At 44.4% G+C, this 22730-nt stretch overlaps 2 protein-coding genes across 7 annotated transcripts in view; both read right to left on the bottom strand.

The window, feature by feature from the left end:
* Positions 1-21204, bottom strand: part of LOC110498428 (protein FAM13A) — a 76066-nt gene extending 54862 nt beyond the window's left edge. For 2 of the 6 annotated variants that reach the window (XM_036933683.1, XM_036933685.1), the window contains exons 1-4: positions 20901-21204; positions 12714-12924; positions 9624-9833; positions 3256-3433 (exon numbers count right to left, since the gene is read on the bottom strand). In XM_036933683.1, the coding sequence (XP_036789578.1) occupies positions 3256-3433; positions 9624-9833; positions 12714-12924; positions 20901-20927 (626 nt within the window). In that variant the 5' untranslated portion in view covers positions 20928-21204. Of the gene's footprint in view, positions 1-3255; positions 3434-9623; positions 9834-11686; positions 11793-12713; positions 12925-20900 lie in introns of those variants that run through there. The other 4 variants (XM_036933684.1, XM_036933686.1, XM_036933688.1 and 1 more) reach the window with 3 other exon arrangements.
* A 232-nt stretch (positions 21205-21436) lies between these two features.
* The window catches only part of zgc:154142 (CUB and Tryp_SPc domain-containing protein), a 44438-nt gene continuing 43144 nt past the window's right edge, over positions 21437-22730 (bottom strand). Inside the window, exon 26 of the mRNA XM_036933695.1 lies at positions 21437-22314. Within this exon, the coding sequence (XP_036789590.1) occupies positions 22123-22314 (192 nt within the window). The 3' untranslated portion in view covers positions 21437-22122. The remainder of the gene's footprint in view (positions 22315-22730) is intronic.

Here is a 22730-nt window from a genome sequence, read left to right as displayed (position 1 = left end):
CTATAGCTCCTCCCACCAGCCTCCTCTGGTCACTTCCTGGTCCTGTTACTGTACCATAGAGTTCGATAGAGGACACAGTTGCCACAAAACCTATTTTAGTGGACAGCACCATTGTGGACGTAATAATGGCAAAGATAGGGTGCGTGGCCTCTTTCCAACTCTATGTCCTGTACAGACCCTCCAGTGATAGTGAGACGATGTGCCATCAGAGACGGATTCCCTGGCACAGACACCAGGGGTTATTATAAGATATGGTTGCCAATCAGGTGGGCAAGAAAGCGGGCAGGGGTGGAACATAGTGCCCTCGATCACGGTGCAAGCCAAATGGGATGGGACTGTGAGAACAGGAGACAGAACACTTTGGTCTGTGTGTCTTCAGACACCAATTATAAGCAATGCGGGCAGGAAGGCATGGGCCAAGGACATGGATGACTGGGAATGCCCACTAATAACGATGCACGACAGATTGGACAGAGAGGGCAGTAGAGTCTTTAAGGTGTGTGATACGTATCAGACCACTAAAAGTCTTACCACCGACTCACGGAAGTCGGATTGATCCAACAATATTGTTACTATTGACTTTTTTTGGTTAACTTTTGTGTTAGAAAGTCTGACTTCAAGTAATATTCACCAAGCACCTCTGAAACCCTGTCAGTGGAATTTACAGGCAGGGATGAGTTTCCTTTTAGTTCCTCTCAAGTAGTGCCAGTACCACTCAAAGAGATGCCGGTAGAAGTGGAAGAGAATGTGAACTGTAAAGGAGAAATGCATGAGCCTTCTCTGAGTGCACGTGGTGAGGTTTCTATCACCACAACATTAATGGCATGTTAAGCCTACAGCCCTCCATGTTGGTTAGAGGTGGAGTGTATGTGTGTGTGGACATGTTTAACCAGAAGTCCCCACAAGAATAGTAAACAAACAAAAATTTGACCAAATGGAGACATTTTGTTGGTCCAAACAAGGTCAAATGCAATTTATAGGGGGTTTAGGGTTAGAATTTGTGTTAGAATTAGTTTCAGGTTTAGGAGCTAGGGTTAGGTTTAGGGTTAAGGGAAAATTGGATTATGAATGGGACTGAATAATGTGTCCCTACAAGGTTAGTTGTACAAGACTCTGTGTGTGTGTGTGTGTGTGTGTGTGTGTGTGTGTGTGTGTGTGTGTGTGTGTGTGTGTGTGTGTGTGTGTGTGTGTGTGTGTGTGTGTGTGTGTGTGTGTGTGAGCTCACACGCATAGGCTTGTGTGAGATAGACAGAGAAGGTGGAGGAGGAGGGAGAGTAGCCTAGGGGCTAGAGCGTTGGACTAGTAACCGGAAGGTTGCGAGTTCAAACCCCCGAGCTGACATGGTACAAATCTGTCGTTCTGCCCCTGAACAGGCAGTTAACCCACTGTTCCTAGGCCATCATTGAAAATAAGAATTTGTTCTTAACTGACTTTCCTGGTTAAATAAAGGTAAAATTAAATAGAGAGATGATTGAGAGACAGAGGATGAGCCAGGAAAGTGTGCAACAGCGTGTGCCTAAGCCCTCTCCCTTTCTCCCACCTACTCTTTCACATGGCAACACATATCAACACCGGTTTAGAATAGGACAATGTTGATGGAAACACAAAACATCAACCTGATTCCAACTATTTAGGCAAGTCAGCCAAGAAGTCCCGGTACATAGAGATAGCTACTGTATGTGTGTGTGTTATTCAAAGACTGTTATAGACAGGCAGGCAGGCCACAAGAGCCTAATCTCTCTCACTCACGCACGCACACTCACGCACACACACACCTCTCAGGCGGGATAACGATATGTTCCAAGAATAAATCAACATCCAAGCAGGTTTTAATACGCTTGTTAAGGAACGTTCTACCCTTTAAAACAGCAGGTGGTAAATAGCAAGGGATCAATCAATGTTGTTGGCGTGGAGACGTGAGGAAGTCAGGACAACTCATTGGAGGTTGCTGGAGTTCTCAGGACCCTTTCTTTTATATCTTCTTATTTTATACAGGCGTGTTTTGTCTTATAGAACAATTATTATATGGAACAATTTAACATGAATCAAACTATGAACTGACTATTTACACCTTAGAGACTATTTGCACGGACTCTCCACACAGCCAACCCTTACACACAAGCACAACACTGCTGTTCTATAATATACTATTTAGTCAACTGCGCAACCAGCACATTATCCACTTTATATGGTAAATACAGTCATACTTGACATAGCACATACATTATCTATTCTGTATATCCTATTGAGTACATACCAGGATATTACTATGTGGACCCCAGGAAGAGTAGCTGCTGATTGGCAGGAACTAATGGGGATCCAAATAAAATACAAAAACGACTATTCTATAAAAAAATGATTATTGAATATAAACTGGGTGGTTTGAGCCCTGAATGCTGATTGGCTGACAGCCGTGGTATATTTAAGCAATAAGGCACGGGGGGGTGTGTTATATGGCCAATGTACCACGGCTAAGGGCTGTTCTTAGGCACGACGTATTGCGGAGTGGTATATCGGCCATATAGCACAAACTGTTGAGGTGCCTTATTGCTATTCTAAACTGGTTACCAACGTAATTAGAGCAGTAAATATACGATCTGATATACCACGGCTGTCAGCCAATCAGCATTCAGGGCTCGAACCACCCAGTTTATAACAGACCGTACACCACGGGTATGACAAAACATTTATTTTTACTGCTCTAATTACGTTGGTAACTAAGGGCTGTATCCAAGCACTCTGCATTGCATCACGCTTAAGAACAGTGGTTATCTGTGGTATATTGGCCATATACCACACCCCCTCGGGCATTATTGCTTAATTATAGTACTGCAATGTTGAGGTAGCTAGTACACGACCATTTCACTGCACCTTTTATACCTGCTGTACAAACTGTGTACGTGACAAATAACATTTGATTTTGAACCGTTTCTGTGTATCTTTTTAAAATGATACAGCACTAACGCTCTGTCAAACCATTTTCCTCCCTAACATCATGCATGACTCGTAACACATATACCATAACCTGACTTTAACAAGGCCTTAGACATAATGACAGTCACCTGCCATTTAGACCCACCTTGCAACCCATCTGTCTTATTAAACCCATGCCCAACTAACACCCATCCCCAAATCCCATGAACATGTAATAAAACACACTGGAAGACATTGGACCAACATGGCAACCTAAGTGTGTTATACCACTAACTCACTGACCCACTAACACCAATCCCAGAGACGGGCTGCAAAACTTACTGGAAGACATTGGGGCCGAAGACAGTTGCCAGATTGAGAGCGGTCATGAGGTTCTCCCTGTGGCGCTGGTCCACCTGGGTGAGGAAGAGACAGAGGTACTGTAGGAGGCTGTAGTGGATGTCTGGCAACTGGTGGAGTAAGACCCTCATGTCTGAGCAGAAACCATCCTCACTGGACTCTGGAGGGAAATACACAGGAAGACCCATTTAAAAACGAGTTCACTCTGGGGAAAATAAAGCTGTTCTGTTCAATTCATGGCGGCAGGTAATTTAGCATTGTAACCGAAAGGTCGCTGGTTTGAATCGCAGAGCCAACTAGGGGGAAAATCTGCCAATGAACAAGGCACTTAACCCCAATTGCCCCTGTTAATTGCTCTGGATAAGAGCGACTGCTAACTCAGGTAATTGTATTCTATTCTAGACATTATTAGAGAGGGGAGAGACTGTGTTGTGCTTTGGTTGAACAGCTGCACACCTAGAAGGAAACCACAAACATGTAGAAACAACATGATCAACAATTAAAAGATTGGAAGGCATTTTGAGAGTACTGGACTTTGAAGCTCCACTTTGTTGATGAGAAGGAGAAAATACGATTAATTAACCCAGATACCAATGCATTGGCATGATCCTGTTTTTTAATAATACCTTAGCTCACATGACCTACTTTATAATCTGTAAATAATAATTAGTCTATCATGACTGACAAAACAACTACACACACAAGCTTTGGTTTTGGGTTCTGAGAGTCGTGGCCTTTCAGCTTAAGGTCAAGTGTGTCCAATTGAAAATAAGCCTACTAACACCCTAGACGCACATTGATATTTGAAAGAGAATGACGCACACACCTGCTCTAAATGTATAATCTATGACCACGATGCTGGTAATACCTTAGCATCAATACCTTAGCCGAGTGGCGCAGCGGACTTAGGCACTGCATCTCAGGGCTAGAGGCGTCACTACAGACCCTGGTTCGATTACAGGATGTATCACAAACGGCCGTGATTGGAGTCCCATAGGGTGGCGCACAATTGGCCCAGCACCGCCCGGACTTGGGTTTGGCCGGGGTAGGCTGTCATTGTAAATAAGAATTTGTTCTTAACTGACTTGCCTAGTTAAATAAAGGTTCAATAAAACATTACAATTAAAAAGGCAGTGAAAACATAATGATGCCAGTCAGGATTCATATTGGGGTCAGGGGTGGATACAGGGACATACCTACTGGTCTTGAGTAAGGCGTGCGTGTGTGTGTGTGTGTGTGTGTACACAGCAGGAGGGAATCAGGAGCTCTGAGAGCACTCACAGCTGTTGCATGTCTGGTGAGGTGAAGTTCAGAGATGTGTGTGTGTGTGTGTGTGTGTGTACGCTCCCTTGCATGCATGTGAGTGTGTGTGTGTGTGTGTGTGGGGAGAGGTGAAGTGGGATCAGATGGAGACGTCAGCCCTTCACTCTGCCAAGACCACCCAGACACAGGCTTGTTCCTGGGTATTATATGACCATAGAGTTACTCAGTTGATCCACTGTCATTTTCTACAACACAACAAAATAGACTGACCCTATTCTCAGACTAGTGACCGCTATCACTAACATGTCTCTATTGGTGTCTATGATAGTGACCTCTTTGCATATTTCCCTTCATTTCTCCAAGGTAAGACATATCATCAGTAACCAGATAAACAATATCAAAGAATTTCGGCCTGAGAATTTCGGCCTGACAAAGAGAGGAAGCTTGAGATTGAGGCTAAATAGTTCATATTGACCAACCATAAACGGAATATTCACAATAAAATTAATCACAATCCAGAATATTGTAATTGCTTTATCGTTGCCATGGCAGTCACGTAGCAGAAAATTCCCTCACGTGGCAAACCTGTCACATGCGGTCGCGTCGAACATTGCAATCTGCTAATGGTTGTCATTACCTGCCAGGGCAGTAAAATGTCAGCCAACCCACACTGGGTTTTTAGATGGGTTTCCTGGCACCCATGTTGCATCATCTGTGGCCATTCCAACAACACACATGACACACACAGAGAGCGGGAACATTCAGATCACCCTCCACCTCTCTGGGGGGCATAAAATAGATCCGTGTGTCCTGTCCAAATGTTTTCCATCTTTCTGTCGTATATATCGTTCTATCATTCCGATGAGGATGCATCTATTGGCCAATGCATCTACCCCATCTTTTTGTCATTCATTGTTTTGTCATTAAATACCAAGATGGCATAGCAGTCAGGCGTTCTTTGTCCTCGTCTTGTCCCGTGTATATATATATATTTACATCTTTCTTCGCATATCTTTTATATATTTTCTTTTCCAAAAACTCAACTTCAAAACAATCTCCTGCAACCCGCCTCACCAAAAGTATTATTTACCTCAAATCTGAAATTCACAATAGAAGCTAGCCAGAAGCTAGCCAGTTTACTGGCTAACGTTAGTATTCAGCTAACCACGGTTTGTGGTCATCAGCTATCCTTTAGCTCGAAAAGCCATAGCCAGTTTCGTACAACGCGACTCAGACCAGAACATACCTGACCTATTTTTCTCTCCATATCCCCGGATTTCAACCGCAAGTTCTGGACATTTACACCTGGAACTCGCAGCTAGATAGCTGCTATCCGTGTGACTATTGGCTTACGTCGATCCCGGAGCAAACATCAATTATTCCAGAGCTAGCCAGCTGAAGAGTTCCCTCAGCCACTCCTGGGCTACAATCACCTATCCGGACCCGTTTTACTGCCGACGCGGAGCCCCACCGAGCCTTCACAACTGGACTACCGACGTTATCTGTTCGAGGGAGTTATCCAACTGGCCCCTCTGTCACGACGTTACCCGAAAGCCCATCTGCGGCCCGCTAATCATTAGCTGTCTTATCAGCTGCTATCTGAATAGGTCTATCGGACAATTTTTCTTGGGTCACTATAACTATATCTATTTTGCCATTTGGATTGATTGCCTCTACCACACTCGACCCAAACTGCTACAGACCTATATCTAGACAGATTACCTACCATTTCGAATCCCACCATACCTTCTCCTCTATGCAATCTGGTTTCAGAGCTTGTCATGGGTGCACCTCAGCCACGCTCAAGGTCCTAAACGATATCTTAACTGCCATCGATAAGAAACAATAATGTGCAGCCGTATTCATTGACCTGGCCAAGGCTTTCGACTCTGTCAATCACCACATCCTCATCGGCAGACTCAACAGCCTTGGTTTCTCAAATGATTGCCTCGCCTGGTTCACCAACCACTTCTCTAATAGAGTTCAGTGTGTCAAATTGGAGGGCCTGTTGTCCGGGCCTCCGGCAGTCTATGGGGGTGCCACAGGGTTCAATTCTTGGACCGACTCTCTTCTCTGTATACATCAATGATGTCGCTCTTGCTGCTGGTGAGTCTCTGATCCACCTCTACGCAGACGACACCATTCTGTATACTTCTGGCCCTTCTTTGGACACTGTGTTAACAACCCTCCAGTCGAGCTTCAATGCCATACAACTCTCCTTCTGTGGCCTCCAATTTCTCTTAAATACAAGTAAAACTAAATTCATTCTCTTCAACCGATCACTGCCTGCACCTGACCGCCCGTCCAACATCACTACTCTGAACGGTTCTGACTTAGAATATGTGGACAACTACAAATACCTAGGTGTCTGGTTAGACTGTAAACTCTCCTTCCAGACTCACATCAAACATCTCCAATCAAATGTTAAATCTAGAATTTGCTTCCTATTTCACAACAAAGCATCCTTCACTCATGCTGCCAAACGTACCCTTGTAAAACTGACCATCCTACCGATCCTCGACTTTGGCGATGTCATATCCAACACTCTACTCAATAAATTGGATGCAGTCTATCACAGTGCCGTTTTGTCACCAAAGCCCCATATACTACCCACCACTGCGACCTGTACGCTCTCGTTGGCTGGCCCTCGATTCATACTCGTCGCCAAACCCACTGGCTCCATGTCATCTACAAGACCCTGCTAGGTAAAGTCCCCCCTTATCTCAGCTCGCTGGTCACCATAGCAGCACCTACCTGTAGCACGCAGGTGCTCACCCCCAAAATCAATTCTTCCTTTGGCCGCTTCTCCTTCCAGTTCTCTGCTGCCAATGACTGGAACGAACTACATAAATCTCTGAAACTGGAAACACTTATCTCCCTCACTAGCGTTAAGCACCAACTGTCAGAGCAGCTCACAGATTACTGCACCTATACATAGCCCATCTATAATTCAGCCCAAACAACTACCTCTGCGCCTACTGTATTTATTTATTTATTTTGCACCCCATTATTTCTCTCTCTACTTTGCACATTCTTCCACTGCAAATCTACCATTCCAGTGTTTTACTTGCTATATTGTATTTACTTCACATCTATGGCCTTTTTTGTTGTTGCCTTTTTTGCCTTTACCTCCCTTATCTCACCTCATTTGCTCACATTGTATATATGCTTATTTTTCTACTGTATTATTGACTGTATGTTTGTTTTACTCCATGTGTAACTCTGTGTTGTTGTATGTGTCGAACTGCTTTACTTTATCTTGGCCAAGTCGCAATTGTAAATGAGAACTTGTTCTCAACTTGCCTACCTGGTTAAATAAAGGTGAAATAAAATTAAAAAATAAAATGGTCACGCCCTGTCCTTAGAGATCCTTTTTGTTCTCTATTTGGTTAGGTCAGGGTGTGACTAGGCTGGGCAATCTATGTTTTATATTTCTTTGTTGGCCGGGTATGGTTCCCAATCAGAGGCAGCTGTCTATCATTGTCTCTGATTGGGGATCATACTTAGGCAGCGTTTTTCCACCTGTAGTTTGTGGGATCTTGTTTTCGGTACTGTGCTGTTTAGCCCTACTAGACGTTACGTTTCGTTTTTGTATTTGTTGTTGTTTCGATGTTCATTTAATAAATTAAAATGTACGCCTACCACGCTGCACCTTGGTTTGATCTTTCCATCGACGATCGTAACAGTCATGCTCTCCTGCCGTCTGCTCATCCATCCATCCCTCACTTCTTTATTCCCTCCCTCAGTTTAACCCTTTCCTGTACCTTGGCACCAGGACTTGAACCAATCACATAGTTATTTTTCTCGCCAATCCAAGTCCTGCTTCTTCATTGACTTGTATCCAGCCAGGCCCACACTCTCTTAATGCATCCTCTGGCACCAAGCCATGACAAATATTCCTATTCATCCAAAACGTTTATAATATACACTTTCTGTCATCTCTGACAACCACAAGTCACTTTGAACCAAAACACAGTCTATGCCCCAAATGGCACCCTATTCCATATTTAGTGCACTACTTTTGACCAGAGCAATTTGACCAAAACAGAGATTGTCAAAATGAGTGCACTACATATGGAATATGGAACTGTTTGGAACCATTTGGAACAGGGACTAGATTCCCTTCCCTTTCCATCATCCAGCTTGAACTAGATCATCATGGAGGTGAGTTAAGACCAGAGTAAGGCCAGTACAGTCTGTGACGGGCATGGGACTGGCTTGACCTTATATGGACTTATAATATACACTGTAAGGACTGAGGAGTCTGAAGAAGGACTCTGAGCTGAAGCCAATGCATCCCCTGTCTCTCTGCCTTTCCACTGCCTGAGTCAGTGAATGTCTGTCTCTCTGCCTTTCCACTGCCTGAGTCAGTGTCTGTCTGTCTCTCTGCCTTTCCACTGCCTGAGTCAGTGTCTGTCTGTCTGTCTGTCTGTGACATACAGTCCCGTGGCCCAGACACTTCCTCTGTGTTAAAGGTAAACTCCTGTCTCCTGCACAGTGTAAGGGCCAGCCAGTGACCCATGCAGACATCTAAACATAGCCTGTTTTCAGCGAATCAGAAGTCAGAACCGTGATCTAGATACGTAGAACACTGGCGAAGAGCTGCAGGATTTATAGGTGGGATTGGGAAATGGTTTAGGGCGAGTGCCAACTGGTATTCTTAGCTGTAGATTGTTCTGATAGTATCTCTGTAGAAGAACGATAACACTGATTACACTGGTGTGGTATGTAGTATCTGGTAACGATGGAAGCACCGCTTGAGCATGATTATGCTGCTTAATGATAATGACTATGTATCATTACCGTTCATTTGTGACCTCGACACCGTGGTTAAGGGAATGATCACTGATGTGAGAATGGGAATACAGTACATGGTATGATAGTCATATGACTAGAGAAGTGGGCTATCATAATTCTAATGTTGTGAATGGAGACAGTCAGGGTCAAAGACCCTAGAGAAGAGCCCTGTTGACAGACTATGATCAAATCGATCATCATTATCTGACCATTATGCCCCAAAGGACAAGTTCCTTCACAGTTTATAGACGCATGCACATTGTATTATTCCAAACAGTAACATTTCTCACCCTGGTGCTGCTTTATAAGGGCAGGCTGTACGGTGGAGTCTACCAGGCCTCCTGGCAGGTCCCTGAGGTACTGTTTGAACAAGCTGGCCACTGTACACACATCCGCCTCAACCAGGAAGTCCACGTCCTCACCGTTCTCCAGCCGCTGTTTCAGCCCCTCCACCGCCCGCACATTACCGTTGACCCTGAACAGACCCTCATGATGAAGAGCTGGGGATGGAGAGAGAAGAGAGAGGGGCGAGATGATGGAGGGATGTGGAGGATGGGAAATGATGGCAGGTGGAGAGAGGGGTAGAGAAGCACAGGGAAAGGGGGATAGAGAGGGGGATGACGAGGGACAGGGATGGCGAGAGTAAGGTAAGAGGAGGAACGTGGAAGGAATAGAAAAGAAGATGCAAACAGAACGCATGAGGAGATAAGATGGAGAGGTTGGGGGAGTAACCAGACAAAGGAGAGGTTGGGGGAGTAACCAGACAAAGGAGAGGTTGGGGGAGTAACCAGACAAAGGAGAGGTTGGGGGAGTAACCAGACAAAGGAGAGGTTGGGGGAGTAACCACACAAAGGAGAGGTTGGGGGAGTAACCAGACAAAGGAGAGGTTGGGGGAGTAACCAGACAAAGGAGAGGTTGGGGGAGTAACCAGACAAAGGAGAGGTTGGGGGAGTAACCAGACAAAGGAGAGGTTGGGGGAGTAACCAGACAAAGGAGAGGTTGGGGGAGTAACCAGACAAAGGAGAGGTTAGGGGAGTAACCAGACAAAGGAGAGGTTGGGGGAGTAACCAGACAAAGGAGACATTGCGGGAGTAACCAGACAAAAGAGATGTTGGGGAGAAGAACGAGAGAGGGACAGTCAATCTCTTCTACTGATGGCAGAATGTTTGTTTTATGTTTATTGGACACCTAATTAAGACATTACTCTACCCCAGGGCTCTCCAACCCTGTTCCTGGAGAGCTATCCTCCTGTAGGTTTTCACTCCGACCCTGTTCCTGGAGAGCTACCCTCCTGTAGGTTATCTCCAACCATGTTCCTGGAGAGACACCCTCCTGTAGGTTTTCACTCCAACCCTAGTTGTAACTCACCTGATTCAGTTTATCAATCAGCTAATTATTAGAATCAGGTGCGCTAGATTAGGGTTGGAGTGAAAACCTACAGGATGCAGTATCTCTTCAGGAACAGGGTTGGAGATCCCTGCTCTCCCCCATGGTAAACAGTGTGCACACTATATCCAGTAACATAACACAACCATACTACTCTCAGACATTGACAGGGAGTGGAACCTTTCATGGGCAACTTGGAGAGTCTCTCTGGATCACTGAACATTGCTGCACACACACAGGTGACAAAGGGTCAAGTTGATGCATTCATTTGGTGGGTGCTTATATTTGTCCTATTTCACAAATGTACAAGTGTGTTTTATATGCATGTGTGAATTAGAAAGGACTTTTTTGCATATCCCAGCGCCCCAGCGCCCCTGACACCCTCGGAGAGGAGGGGGGTCACAGCTAGGGTCAACCATTATCAACAGTGACCCTGGAGCAAGTAGGGTTAAGTGTCTTGCTCCTCACATCAACAGATGTTTCACCTTGTCGGCGCTAGGATTTGAACTAGTGACCTTTCCGTTACTGGGCGAACGCGCTAACCACGAGGCTACCTGCCGCTGCAGCCACGTGAGTTATACTTTATTAAATCGGACGGCAGTTTCTGGAATTACACGGCATTAAGCGTTGCTCTGCTGTTGTTGTGAACGGTCTACAGGGTCACATGCAGTTGTCTAACGTTGCAGACAGAAATGCCATGACGTGATTCCTTATTCTACATGTCAGAAAGGCATTTTTGCTGTACATGCTGTAGCATATTTTTCTGACCGTTCCAAAACGTTGCACATCCTACCGAATGCTACCAGACCAGTGGGCTGCAATGGCAACACTGCAGCGAACAAATCATTTAAACTAGAGATTGAAATGTAATTAAGAAACGCTCGTTACAGGCACATTCACTATTACCTAACTAAAACTGTAAAATGTAAAAAATAAATTAACAAAAACAGTTAACAAAAAACAATACCCTCTGTCTTTATCCACATGGCATGTGCTCCTGTCTCCCTCCTATTTCCTAATCACAACGATGCGTGACCTGATTATTCAACCACACCCACAAATATAGAACTATGTGCAAGGCCCAATGTATGATGTGGGTGTGCTGAGTTTCTGAGAGGGCGTCATGTGGTCATGAAGAGGACATCCTACTGCTGTATAATAGAACTACGCTGACCTCTAGTGGGGAAACAAGGGAATTACTACTAGAAGGGCTAAATAGACCATTTGATAGCAAAATAATACAGAATAAACCAAGGATACGTCTATCATGGTATGGAGCTTGTATTTGTATTTATACCAATAAAATTACACGTTTGCAAATCATAACAGTAACACGTGATGTCAAATAGTGTAAAATGTGGTTTTACACAACACAAAGCCTACAGTTGGCAGTCTAATAAATAATGACATGGTCTTTTCATAATAGGAAGATAAATAAAAAATGAGGTGTCATAAAATGATTATATGAGTCTTGAGGCAAAGGTACAGTGGATGTTAAAATGTAACACATGATTTTGCATTGAGATGACTTATACAAAGCATAACTAGCCAGTGAACACAGTGACTTTGGACTGAGGGCTAACACTGTCATTGTTAACCTTGTGTTGTCTTGACAGCAATCAGGTGGGTTATTGACTCAATGCCAGAGAAAGATAGCTGTGGTTGTAGATACAGTATAAAGCAGAGTTCTATATCTACGGATGTGGCTATCACAGTAGCAGCTATCACTCCCATCTATTTACAGTGGATTTCAAGTTGATAAAAATCGAGGAAATCAAGTCAGAAAAAAAATAGCGTATTAACTTGTTTGTTAATAATAACAAGTTAGTCTCGCTAACAAAATCGAGCCATCCCTACAACTACTTCAGAATCAAAATGGATGCAGAATGACCATTAGAAAATGATTGTGTATAGAAACATTAAAGACCGTCCTATCCCGCATCTGCTCCCCCCCCCCCCCCCCCCCCCCTTGAACCCCAACCTCCTCAGCTCACCATGTTCTCGGAGGAACTCTACCATGCTCCGCACCACCAGGGGCACGCCATCCTTCACGAGGCCCAGCTCCCTGAGCTCCAGCAGGGACACGCCGAACAGACTTCCGCCCCTGGCCTCCACTCCTCGAGGTCCCCTGGAGGTCCCCCTCAGCATGGGCAACTGGACCATTTTCTTCATGTCTTGCTTGATCTGTACCGCAGCCTTGTTGTGCTGGAGATAGGAACACAGCAGAGAGCAGCAGTCAGCAACGGGTACTACTGGCACTGTGGGCACTGCCACGTCCGGCACCTCCATAGGGGCTGGGGATGCCCTCTTCTGCCTTGGCACAGTCAGTTAGTGTGTGGAAGGGATGGAGGGACCCTTTGGAAAGGGCCACACACACACAAGCCGACACACAGAGAAGTTGGGAGAGAGTTAGTGTTGGGAGAAGGGGGAGGGGTTTGGGCTGTGTACCGGTTGCTACGACAAGGCTTTGGTTACCATGCACACCTGTGGCTGAGGGGAGGGGTGAAGACCGAGGCAAGCAGTGAGTGAGAAGAGAGCTGGTATGCACACACAAACACACATACACACACACACACACACACACTGAAGTGGACTGCAAGCTGGGCTTGACAGCTTGGGATATATTGATAGAAAGGAAAGAGGCTGGAAATTCATCTGTTGTCAAGAGTCTGTTTACTTTCTACATTATACTTGTAGAGCTTGCATTAAGTCATAGGGTAAACCATAGAAACAGAATTAATTCTGTGGGGTTCTATGGGGTAAACACTCCCTGACCTAAAGGCGTTATTCTCCTGTGTTTTATTCAGTGCCTTCAGAAAGCATTCATACCTCGCCATTTTATATTCAGGCTGTGACAAAACACAATGTGGAATAAGTCAAGGGGTGTGAATACTTTCTGAAGGCACTATATGTACTATGTTGTGCACACGTTCCTTAAAAAAATACTTAATCTATGAATGAATTAGTTGTGTATACATTTTAAAACAGTTTGGGGAACTATAATGTCAATATAAATGGAACTGAAACTTAAGCATGCAAGAGATAGTAATGACAGATACATGTTGTTATCAGTGGTTATACAGTGGTTATACAGTGTCTATACAGTGGTTAGTGGCTATACAGGGGTTACATAGTCTCTATACAGTGGCTATATAGGGGTTATACAGTGGTTATACAGTGGTTATACAGTGTCTATACAGTGGTTAGTGGCTATACAGGGGTTACATAGTCGCTATACAGTGGCTATACAGTGGCTATATAGGGGTTATACAGTGGTTATACAGTGGTTATACAGTGGTTATATAGCAGTTATACAGTGGCTATACATTGGTTATACATTGGTTATACAGTGGCTATACAGTGGCTGTACAGTGGCTGTACAGTGGCTATACAGTGGTTATACAGAGGCTTTACATTGGTTGTACAGTGGCTGTACAGTGGCTGTACAGTGGCTATACAGTGGCTATACAGTCTCTATACAGTGGTTATACAGTGGTTATACAGTGGCTATACAATGGTTATACAATGGCTATACAGTGGTTATACAGTGGTTACAGTCTCTATACAGTGGTTATACAGTGGTTATACAGTGGCTATACAATGGTTATACAATGGCTATACAGTGGTTATACAGTGGTTATACAGTGGCTATACAATGGTTATACAATGGCTATACAGTGGTTATACAATTTCTATACAGTGGTTATACAGTGGTTATACAATTTCTATACAGTGGTTATACAATTTCTATACAGTGGTTATACAGTGACTATACAGTGGTTATACAGTGGCCATACAGTGAGACAAAAACTCATTTTCTAAATACCCATGTTAACCCATCACCCTCTGAGTGCAAACGATGTAAGCTTCTCATATAGAGTTGACCTGGCACACACACACACACACACACACACACACACACACGGCTGTTACTGTGAGATAGATTAGGCCTTGTGTGTGTGTGTGTGTGTGTGTGTGTGTGTGTGTGTGTATTTGCATCAGCTGTTGGCTATCTACTATGACCCACTAAACTTGCCACCTGTTCTAACTCACACTCGCCACACACTCCTTTCATAGGATCAGATTACTGATAGTACTGTGTAAACTCTTAGTCTAACTAACTCTTAAACTAACTAAGTGTGACATTAGCACACACGTGATTACAGTAACTTATTTGTTGATTGACATCAAGGTCCAACAGCATCACAACAGAGGAGCTACTACTTCTCTGTTCTACACAGGATCAGAGTAGGGCTTTGTTTCACACACTGGCTGGTCACAGCATCAAACTGAGCATGTGACATCCAGTCACCCTGGAGTGCACCACTTCAAAAGAGAGAACACAGAGAGAGAGAGAAAGAGGAGAGCGAGAGAGGGGGGCCTCACTATATCACACGGGAGGCCCTGTATGACACAATGGGATCATTGTATTATGTAGTTATTAAGTAGTAGTCAAGTGCCTCCACAAGAAGCATAACTCATTTAAAACATTCTTTATGAACCTGTTAATCTAGATAAGAAAGAATATTTATTACCCGTTCTATCTGGACACTTCATTTCTACGTAATGTGACTAAATGAGTCTATGCATATGCACACAACACAGCAGCAAGCACGGCCAAACAAAATGACAATACTACCACACACTCCAGGCAAAAGCCATCACTACTCTGTCGTAAAGGGAAGCACTATTACACTGATCTCTGCATATCCCCAATCCATTCAACACTAGCCTGGTCCCAGATCTGTTTGTGTTATCTTGTCAACTCATATGGTCAATGTCTGGGACCGGGCTAATTCGACACAACCATCCAAGGCCTGATGTCACTTTTGGATTTAACCATTCGTCTTCCACTGATTCAAACATACGTCTATAATCTCAGCCGGGCTATTTGGGACCCATCTCCCAGATGGTGCTCAGAGGGTTACGGAGAGGGGAGCTGTACCATGACAGATGCCTTAGCATTAGGACCCCATGTACACACACACACAGGCGCACACACACACACTTTTGCGATCCCTTTGGGGTCCGGAGATGGCTCTCTCCTCTCTCTCTCTCTCTCACACACACACACACACACCGTGACATTGACATTGGCACGCACAGCTCTAAGGGTTCCCAGTTTCATTAGGCAAGGTGATAACAGATAGGAGGACTGTATAATAACTATGTCGACTAACTATGTCGAAATAGACGTGATGCGGGGGGGGGGGGGGGGGGGGGGGGGTTAGGGGTGTTACCCAATGCTGGAAATGGGGCCTGAGTGAAAAAGTTTGGGAACCCCTTGTATAGAGGATTAAATAGTCAGACTTGGAATATCTCCAGTAGATCTCCAGTACGTCTCCAGTACGTCTCCAGTAGATCTCCAGTACGTCTCCGGTACGTCTCCAGTACGTCTCCAGTACATCTCCAGTATATACGTTGGCTCAGTACTACAGCTGTAGTAGTATTTCAGTAGTGCTCCTGCACAGGTGTTTAAGAGCTAAGCCCTGTCTGAGCTACTCTGCCTGTCAGTGACACAAGCCGTTGCAAGCAGATGTCCCCTAAATCTGCACACACAGACGCATGCACGCCACGCACACACATAAACACACACTGGTGACTCACTGAGACAGTGACCTAGAGTAAGGGATAAGTGTACTACTCACTCAGCTTATAAAGTGGCACAATCAAATACAACTCTTTAACCTTTCTCTCTCTCCCTCCTTCTCTGTCTCTGTCCCCCCTTCTCTGTCTCTGCCCAGCTCTCTCTCCCTCCCTCTCCTCTATATCTCTCTTCCTCCCTCTCTATCCTCTCTCTCTCTCTCTCATATTTTCTATTGGTTTTGTCTTGTCTTCTTACACACCTGGTTCCAATCCCATTCATTATATGTTGTGTATTTAACCTTCTGTTTCCCCTCATGTCCTTGTCAGAGATTGTTTGTTGTTATGTTTGTGTTTTATGGATTGGTGTGAGACGAGTTCTTGTACCCACATTTATTTCATTATGGACTTTGGTTTTGGAGTTTGTGTTTTTAAGTTATTAAAATACTCCATTTATACTGAATTGGATTCTCCTGCACCTGACATCCCTGCCACCTACACACACGACGTGACATTAAAGTACAAAAGGGAAAATAAATAAACATGTCACGCCCTGGTCTTAGTATTTTGTGTTTTCTTTATTATTTTGGACAGGCCAGGGTGTGACATGGGTTTATTTATGTGGTGTGTTTTTGTCTTGGGGTTTTAGTAGGTATTGGGATTGTGGCTTAGTAGGGTATTCTAGGTAAGTCTATGGCTGTCTGGAGTGGTTCTCAATCAGAGGCAGGTGTTTATCGTTGTCTCTGATTGGGAGCCATATTTAGGCAGCCATATTCTTTGAGTGTTTTGTGGGTGATTGTTCCTGTCTCTGTGTTTGTTTGTGCACCAGATAGGCTGTATAGGGTTTCACGTTACGTTTGTTGTTTTTGTATTGTTCGTTTTTTTCTTCATCATTAAACATGTTTCAAGAATACCACGCTGCATTTTGGTCCGACTCTCTTTCACCCGAAGAAAACCGTAACAAAACATAAATATAGGTTGTATTTACAATGGTGTTTGTTCTTCACTGGTTGCCCTTTGCCCTTGTGGCAAAAGGTCACAAATCTTGCTGCTGTGATTGCACACTGTAGTATTTCACCCAATAGATATGAGAGTTATCAAAATTGTTTTCTAAATCTTTGCGGGTCTGTGTTATCTGGGGGAAATAAACTAAAAAAAAAAAAACATCCTCTCACTGTCAACTGCATTTATTTTCAGCAAACTTAACATGTGTAAATATTTGTATGAACATAAGATTCAACAACTGAGACATAAACTGAACAAGTTCCACAGACATGTGACTAACAAAAATTGAATAATGTGTCACTGAACAAAGGGGGGGTCAAAATCAAAAGTAACAGTCAGTATCTGGTGTGGCCACCAGCTGCATTAATTACTCCAGTGCATCTCCTCCTCATGGACTGCACCAGATTTGCCAGTTCTTGCTGTGAGATGTTACCCCACTCTTCCACAAAGGTAACTGCAAGTTCCCAAACATTTCTGCTGGGAATGGCCCTAGCCCTCACCCTCCGATCCAACACCGCACCAGACCATGACGGAACCTCCATCTCCAAATCGATCCCGCTCCAGAGTACAGACCTCGGTGTAACACTCATTCCTTCGACGATAAATGCGAATCCGACCATCACCCCTGGTGAGACAAAACCGTGACTCGTCAGTGAAGAGCACTTTTTGCCAGTCCTATCTGGTCCAGCAATGGTGGGTTTGTGCCCGTAGGCAACGTTGTTGCTGGTGATGTCTGGTGAGGACCTGCCTTACAACAGGCCTACAAACCCTCAGTCCAGCCTCTCTCAGCCTATTGCGGACAGTCTAAGCACGGGTGCATTCCTGGTGTAACTCAGGCAGTTGTTGTTGACATCCTGTACCTGTCCCGCATGTGCGATTGTTCGGAAGTACCGATCCTGTGCAGGTGTTACACGTGGTCTGCCACTGCGAGGAAGATCAGCTGTCCGTCCTGTCTCCCTGTAGCGCTGTCTTAGGCGTCTCACAGTACGGACATTGCAATTTATTGCCCTGGCCACATCTGCAGTCCTCATGCCTCCTTGGAGCATGCCTAAAACACATTCACGCAGATAAGCAGGGACCCTGGGCATCTTTCTTTCTTGTGTTTTTCAGAGTCAGTAGAAAGGCCTCTTTAGTGTCCTACGTTTTCAGAACTGTGACCTTAATTGCCTACCGTCTGTAAGCTCTTAGTGTCTTAACGACTGTTCCACAGGTGCATGTTCATTAATTGTTTATGGTTCATTGAACAAGCATGGGAAACTGTGTTTAAACCCTTTACAATGAAGATCTGTGAAGTTATTTTGATTTTTACGAATTATCTTTGAAAGACAGGGTCCTGAAAAAGGGACATTTATTTTTTTGCTGACTTTGTGTCTCTAATATGGTCATACATTTGGCAGCTCAGTTTCCAACTCGTTTTGTGGGCAGTGTGCACATAGCCTGTCTTCTTTTGAGAGCCAGGTCTGCCTACGGTGACCTTTCTCAATAGCAAGGCTATGCTCACTGAGTCTGTACATAATCAAAGCTTTCCTTAATTTTGTGTCAGTCTCAGTGGTCAAGTATTCTGCCACGGTGTACTCTCTGTTTAGGGCCAAATAGCATTCTAGTTTGCTCTGGTTTTTGTTAATTCTTTCCAATGTGTCAAGTAATTATCTTTTTGTTTTCTCATGATTTGGTTGGGTCTAATTGTGTTGCTGTCCTGGGGCTCTGTGGGGTCTGTTTGTGTTTGTGAACAGAGCCCCAGGACCAGCTTGCTTAGGGGACTCTTCTCCAGGTTCATCTCTCTGTAGGTGATGGTTTTGTTATGGAAGGTTTGGGAATCGCTTCCTTTTAGGTGGGTGTAGAATTTAACGCCTCTCTCTCTCTCACACACACCAACTTCACGTACTTATCAGTGTAACGCTTTTAATGATTCTTGCCAACTACTATAATCTTACAACTACATAGTACATACACATGAAAGGAAATGCAAGCTAATACCTAATGGCCTCTAGCTTGCTACTCTATTGTTGACTCGACCATTATATTGTGATTAGCCCTTTTAACCCCTTATCCCCTCTCCTGTCATCATCCCACTCTCCTCCCCCAGAGGACCAGAGGGACATTATCGCACTACTGCTACAACCTCTTGACGCTGTAAAAGAATGGCTTCCTATAAACACCTGGAGGGCCGTGACAGTACAGATGAAGGATGTTCATTTGATCACCCTGTTGCAGGATAATTTAAGGAAATTTAAAACATGTAGTGCATTTGAGGTTTTAAAAAGTTTGTAATTTTCACCCCGAAATTTCAGACTTGACCTTCCCTTACGAAAGATCTATCAACCCCTACAAAAATGTCCATGAATTATAATCCACATAATAATTCACATTTCCTGTTGCTGCAGGATTATTTTCCTGCTGTAGCAAGCTGGCTCAAATTAAGATCCTACATTTGTAGCAACTGTTGAGTGTTGAAGAGAGTAGTCCATACACTCTTCAACTACTTGTGAACTTGACAAAGCATACTTCTTTTGAAGTCCACTATTACTCCTAAGTGTCTAGATGGGATGCGAGAGCCTATTCTCATTTACACAGCTTTTTGGGAATAAATCAATTGTATGGTGATTTTAGACCACACAGAAGTTTGGCCGCCTCCTTAACTGACTCACAGAGGGGGATAGCATGCCCTAGCATGCTTCCTCTTGTTCCCTCCCCCTCTTTGTCTCTCCCAATGTGGGTGACCGTAGGAGCAACTGGTATGGCAGCACCACAGGAAAAACAGTCCTAGCAGTAACAACTGCTGCTCAACTAGAAGTCTGTAGTAGTGTCTAGCTCGTATCACAGACTTCATACTATGGGGTAGTTGTTGTCCTTATAAGGCAAGTAATCCTAAAACTATAGAGGGAATGGACTAGGGTTTACTCATAATATTGCTCAAATGTTCCTTGTGCGAGATGGATATTTTTTAAAGAGTTTGTCATAATGGCTTTCATTACAGATTCCCTTTTAAAAACTGAGTCACTGGATCATTGCTAAGGAACATGGACTCAGATAGAGTTAGTTAGCATAAAGGTAGCACTGTTCTAGTCATGCTGCCATGATGCCATCTCTACTGGGTTTATGTGTTGTAGCCCATTAGGGAAGTCTGACTCAGAATTACGTGATGTCGAGTAAGAGTTACCAGGGAGAGAAAAGCTTGGTCTACCTACTGAACACACAGTGCTGGAGAACGTTCTTCACTTTCAGTAAACACGTCTTGTCCCTGTTACTCTGATGCGTGTTTGTGCTCAGTAACCTAAATAAAGTTATTTTGAAGGTGGAGGGAGATGTAGAGAGAGAGGACAGTGTTTCAGTGCCAGCAAGAAACAGACTGCAGAACTGTGACAGCTAGAAGACATTTTAAAAAGACTCTCTCTGTGCCCAGACCGATGTAAAAGCCAACTCTCGCTGTCACACACACACACACACACACACACAAAAGAGTGTGCTGCCTATGGCTGAGTGAACTGTAAGAGTGTCCCGTTATACATCCATAAAGCGCCTTGCCACCGAGATAGAAGCCCCTGTGCCTGCCAGCCGGTTCGGCTGAGGAAAAAGGCTTTGTAGCTACTTACACAGATGGTGAGCGCTCCTGCCCCCATTCTCTCAGGGAAATGCCTGCAGTCTGCAGAAAAGAAGGATGAAGAAAAATGACTATCCTCCCTCCTTCTTCTCCCTGTCTTCACTCCTGTCCCGGATACACACCGCCTAAACCTTGCCCAAAACTGGCAAACCCTTTCACCCAGACTAGTGCCATCCAAAAGTCCCCAATCAACAGCAAAAATAATCCAAGGTAGAGTGTGGAACAATGGGTAAAGACTCCAGTCTACACAGGAGATTCCTTGTTTTAGAACCCCCTGTTCTGAAACACAGATTAGTGGCTGGCTGTCTCCTCCTGGGCTGAAATCTGAGCCCCGCGCTCTCATTGGCTGAGTGGATGGGTCATGTGACTAAAGGAATATCATTTTGAAGAGTCTGCCTGTAGGATTTGGCTGAGTCAGAAGGGAGAATGGATGACAGTATATTAAGGCTGGGGAGGAAAGGGGGATTTTATAATCCTTGTGAGGTAATATGTAGAATCACATTACTGTTCCAGAAGTGAGAAAATATGCAAAATAAGGATTTTATTCAAAGATCCATAATGGAAGCAATTGCAATATGAATCATGATCACATTACTTACAATATTTCTTCATGGTGAGAATAGGAGTTTGATATCCAGACATAATGTGAAAAGTATTCCCTCAATCATCTGTACTGGTATACACAGTATAATCCTAATGTCCATAAGGTACTGTGGTGCTGCAGTGTATTAGACCTCCCTACTGGAGTGGCAGGTAGCCTGGCGGCTAAGAGCGTTGGGCCAGGTTTGAAACCCCGAGCCGACTAGGTGAAATACTGTATCAGCCGATGTGCCCATGAGCAAGGCACTTAACCCTAATTGCTCCTTTAAGTCACACTGGGTAAGAGCATCTGCTAAATGACTCAAATATATGATGAAACCTCTTGGGGCCTGCAGTGTATAAATACTGTAGTGTTAAACCTTAATGAGTGTAGACGGTAGGATCAATCTGCCCTAACAGGATCGGATCATTTCCCACCTACCTAATAGATCATGTTATGCGTCAGGTTAAACTAATCTGATCATAGCTCTGTGGTTAGGTTCCAACTCCAACCCACACTATCCAACCTGTCAAAACAGTTTTGAGATGAGTCATTATAATCTGATCCTAGATCTGTGGTTAGGTAGCAACTAAATCAACATCCCCCCAACAGTTCTGAGATCAGTGATTTCGCTTTAGTTTAGCGACTTCTCATAGATGAACCTCTTCATGTTATCACCGATCCAGTCGTTGAAGGAGGACACTCTGGTGAACACAGAGGGTTTCTTGTCCTTGATACAGCCGAAGGCGCCAAAGCTGACGATGCCGTGGACCTCCCAAGGGTCTGAGGCTGAGGGTTGGCAGGCGAAGGGTCCACCTGAGTCACCCTGCAGAGGAGGAGAGGAGAGAGGATGAGGAGAGGAGATAGGATGGAGAGAGGATGAGGAGAGGAGAGAGGAGAGGAGAGAGGATGAGGAGAGGAGAGAGGATGAGGAGAAAGGAGAGTGAACATTTTAATGTAATTATAGATGACAACTAAAATAATCGCTAGTGAATTATTTTCAGAAATTAATTCACATCATAGGATAGGAAGCACACGTACTCAACGTACTCAGGCTACTAAGGCTATACGGTAAACACACTACAGAGGGAAAGAACAACACTGAGAGTAGCACACACACTACAGAGGGAAAGAACAACACTGAGAGTAGCACAAGAGCTGCTGGGTAAAATACATAGCAGCACGTGGAGGTCAAAGACTCACACTGCTGTCATTCATATGGACCTCATTATGACAGACAAC

This window comes from Oncorhynchus mykiss, chromosome 10, assembly GCF_013265735.2.
Source record: "Oncorhynchus mykiss isolate Arlee chromosome 10, USDA_OmykA_1.1, whole genome shotgun sequence".
Taxonomy (NCBI): Eukaryota; Metazoa; Chordata; class Actinopteri; order Salmoniformes; family Salmonidae; genus Oncorhynchus; species Oncorhynchus mykiss.
The sequence above is the reverse complement of the archived record's forward strand: the minus strand, read 5'-3'. Positions and strand labels throughout refer to the sequence as shown.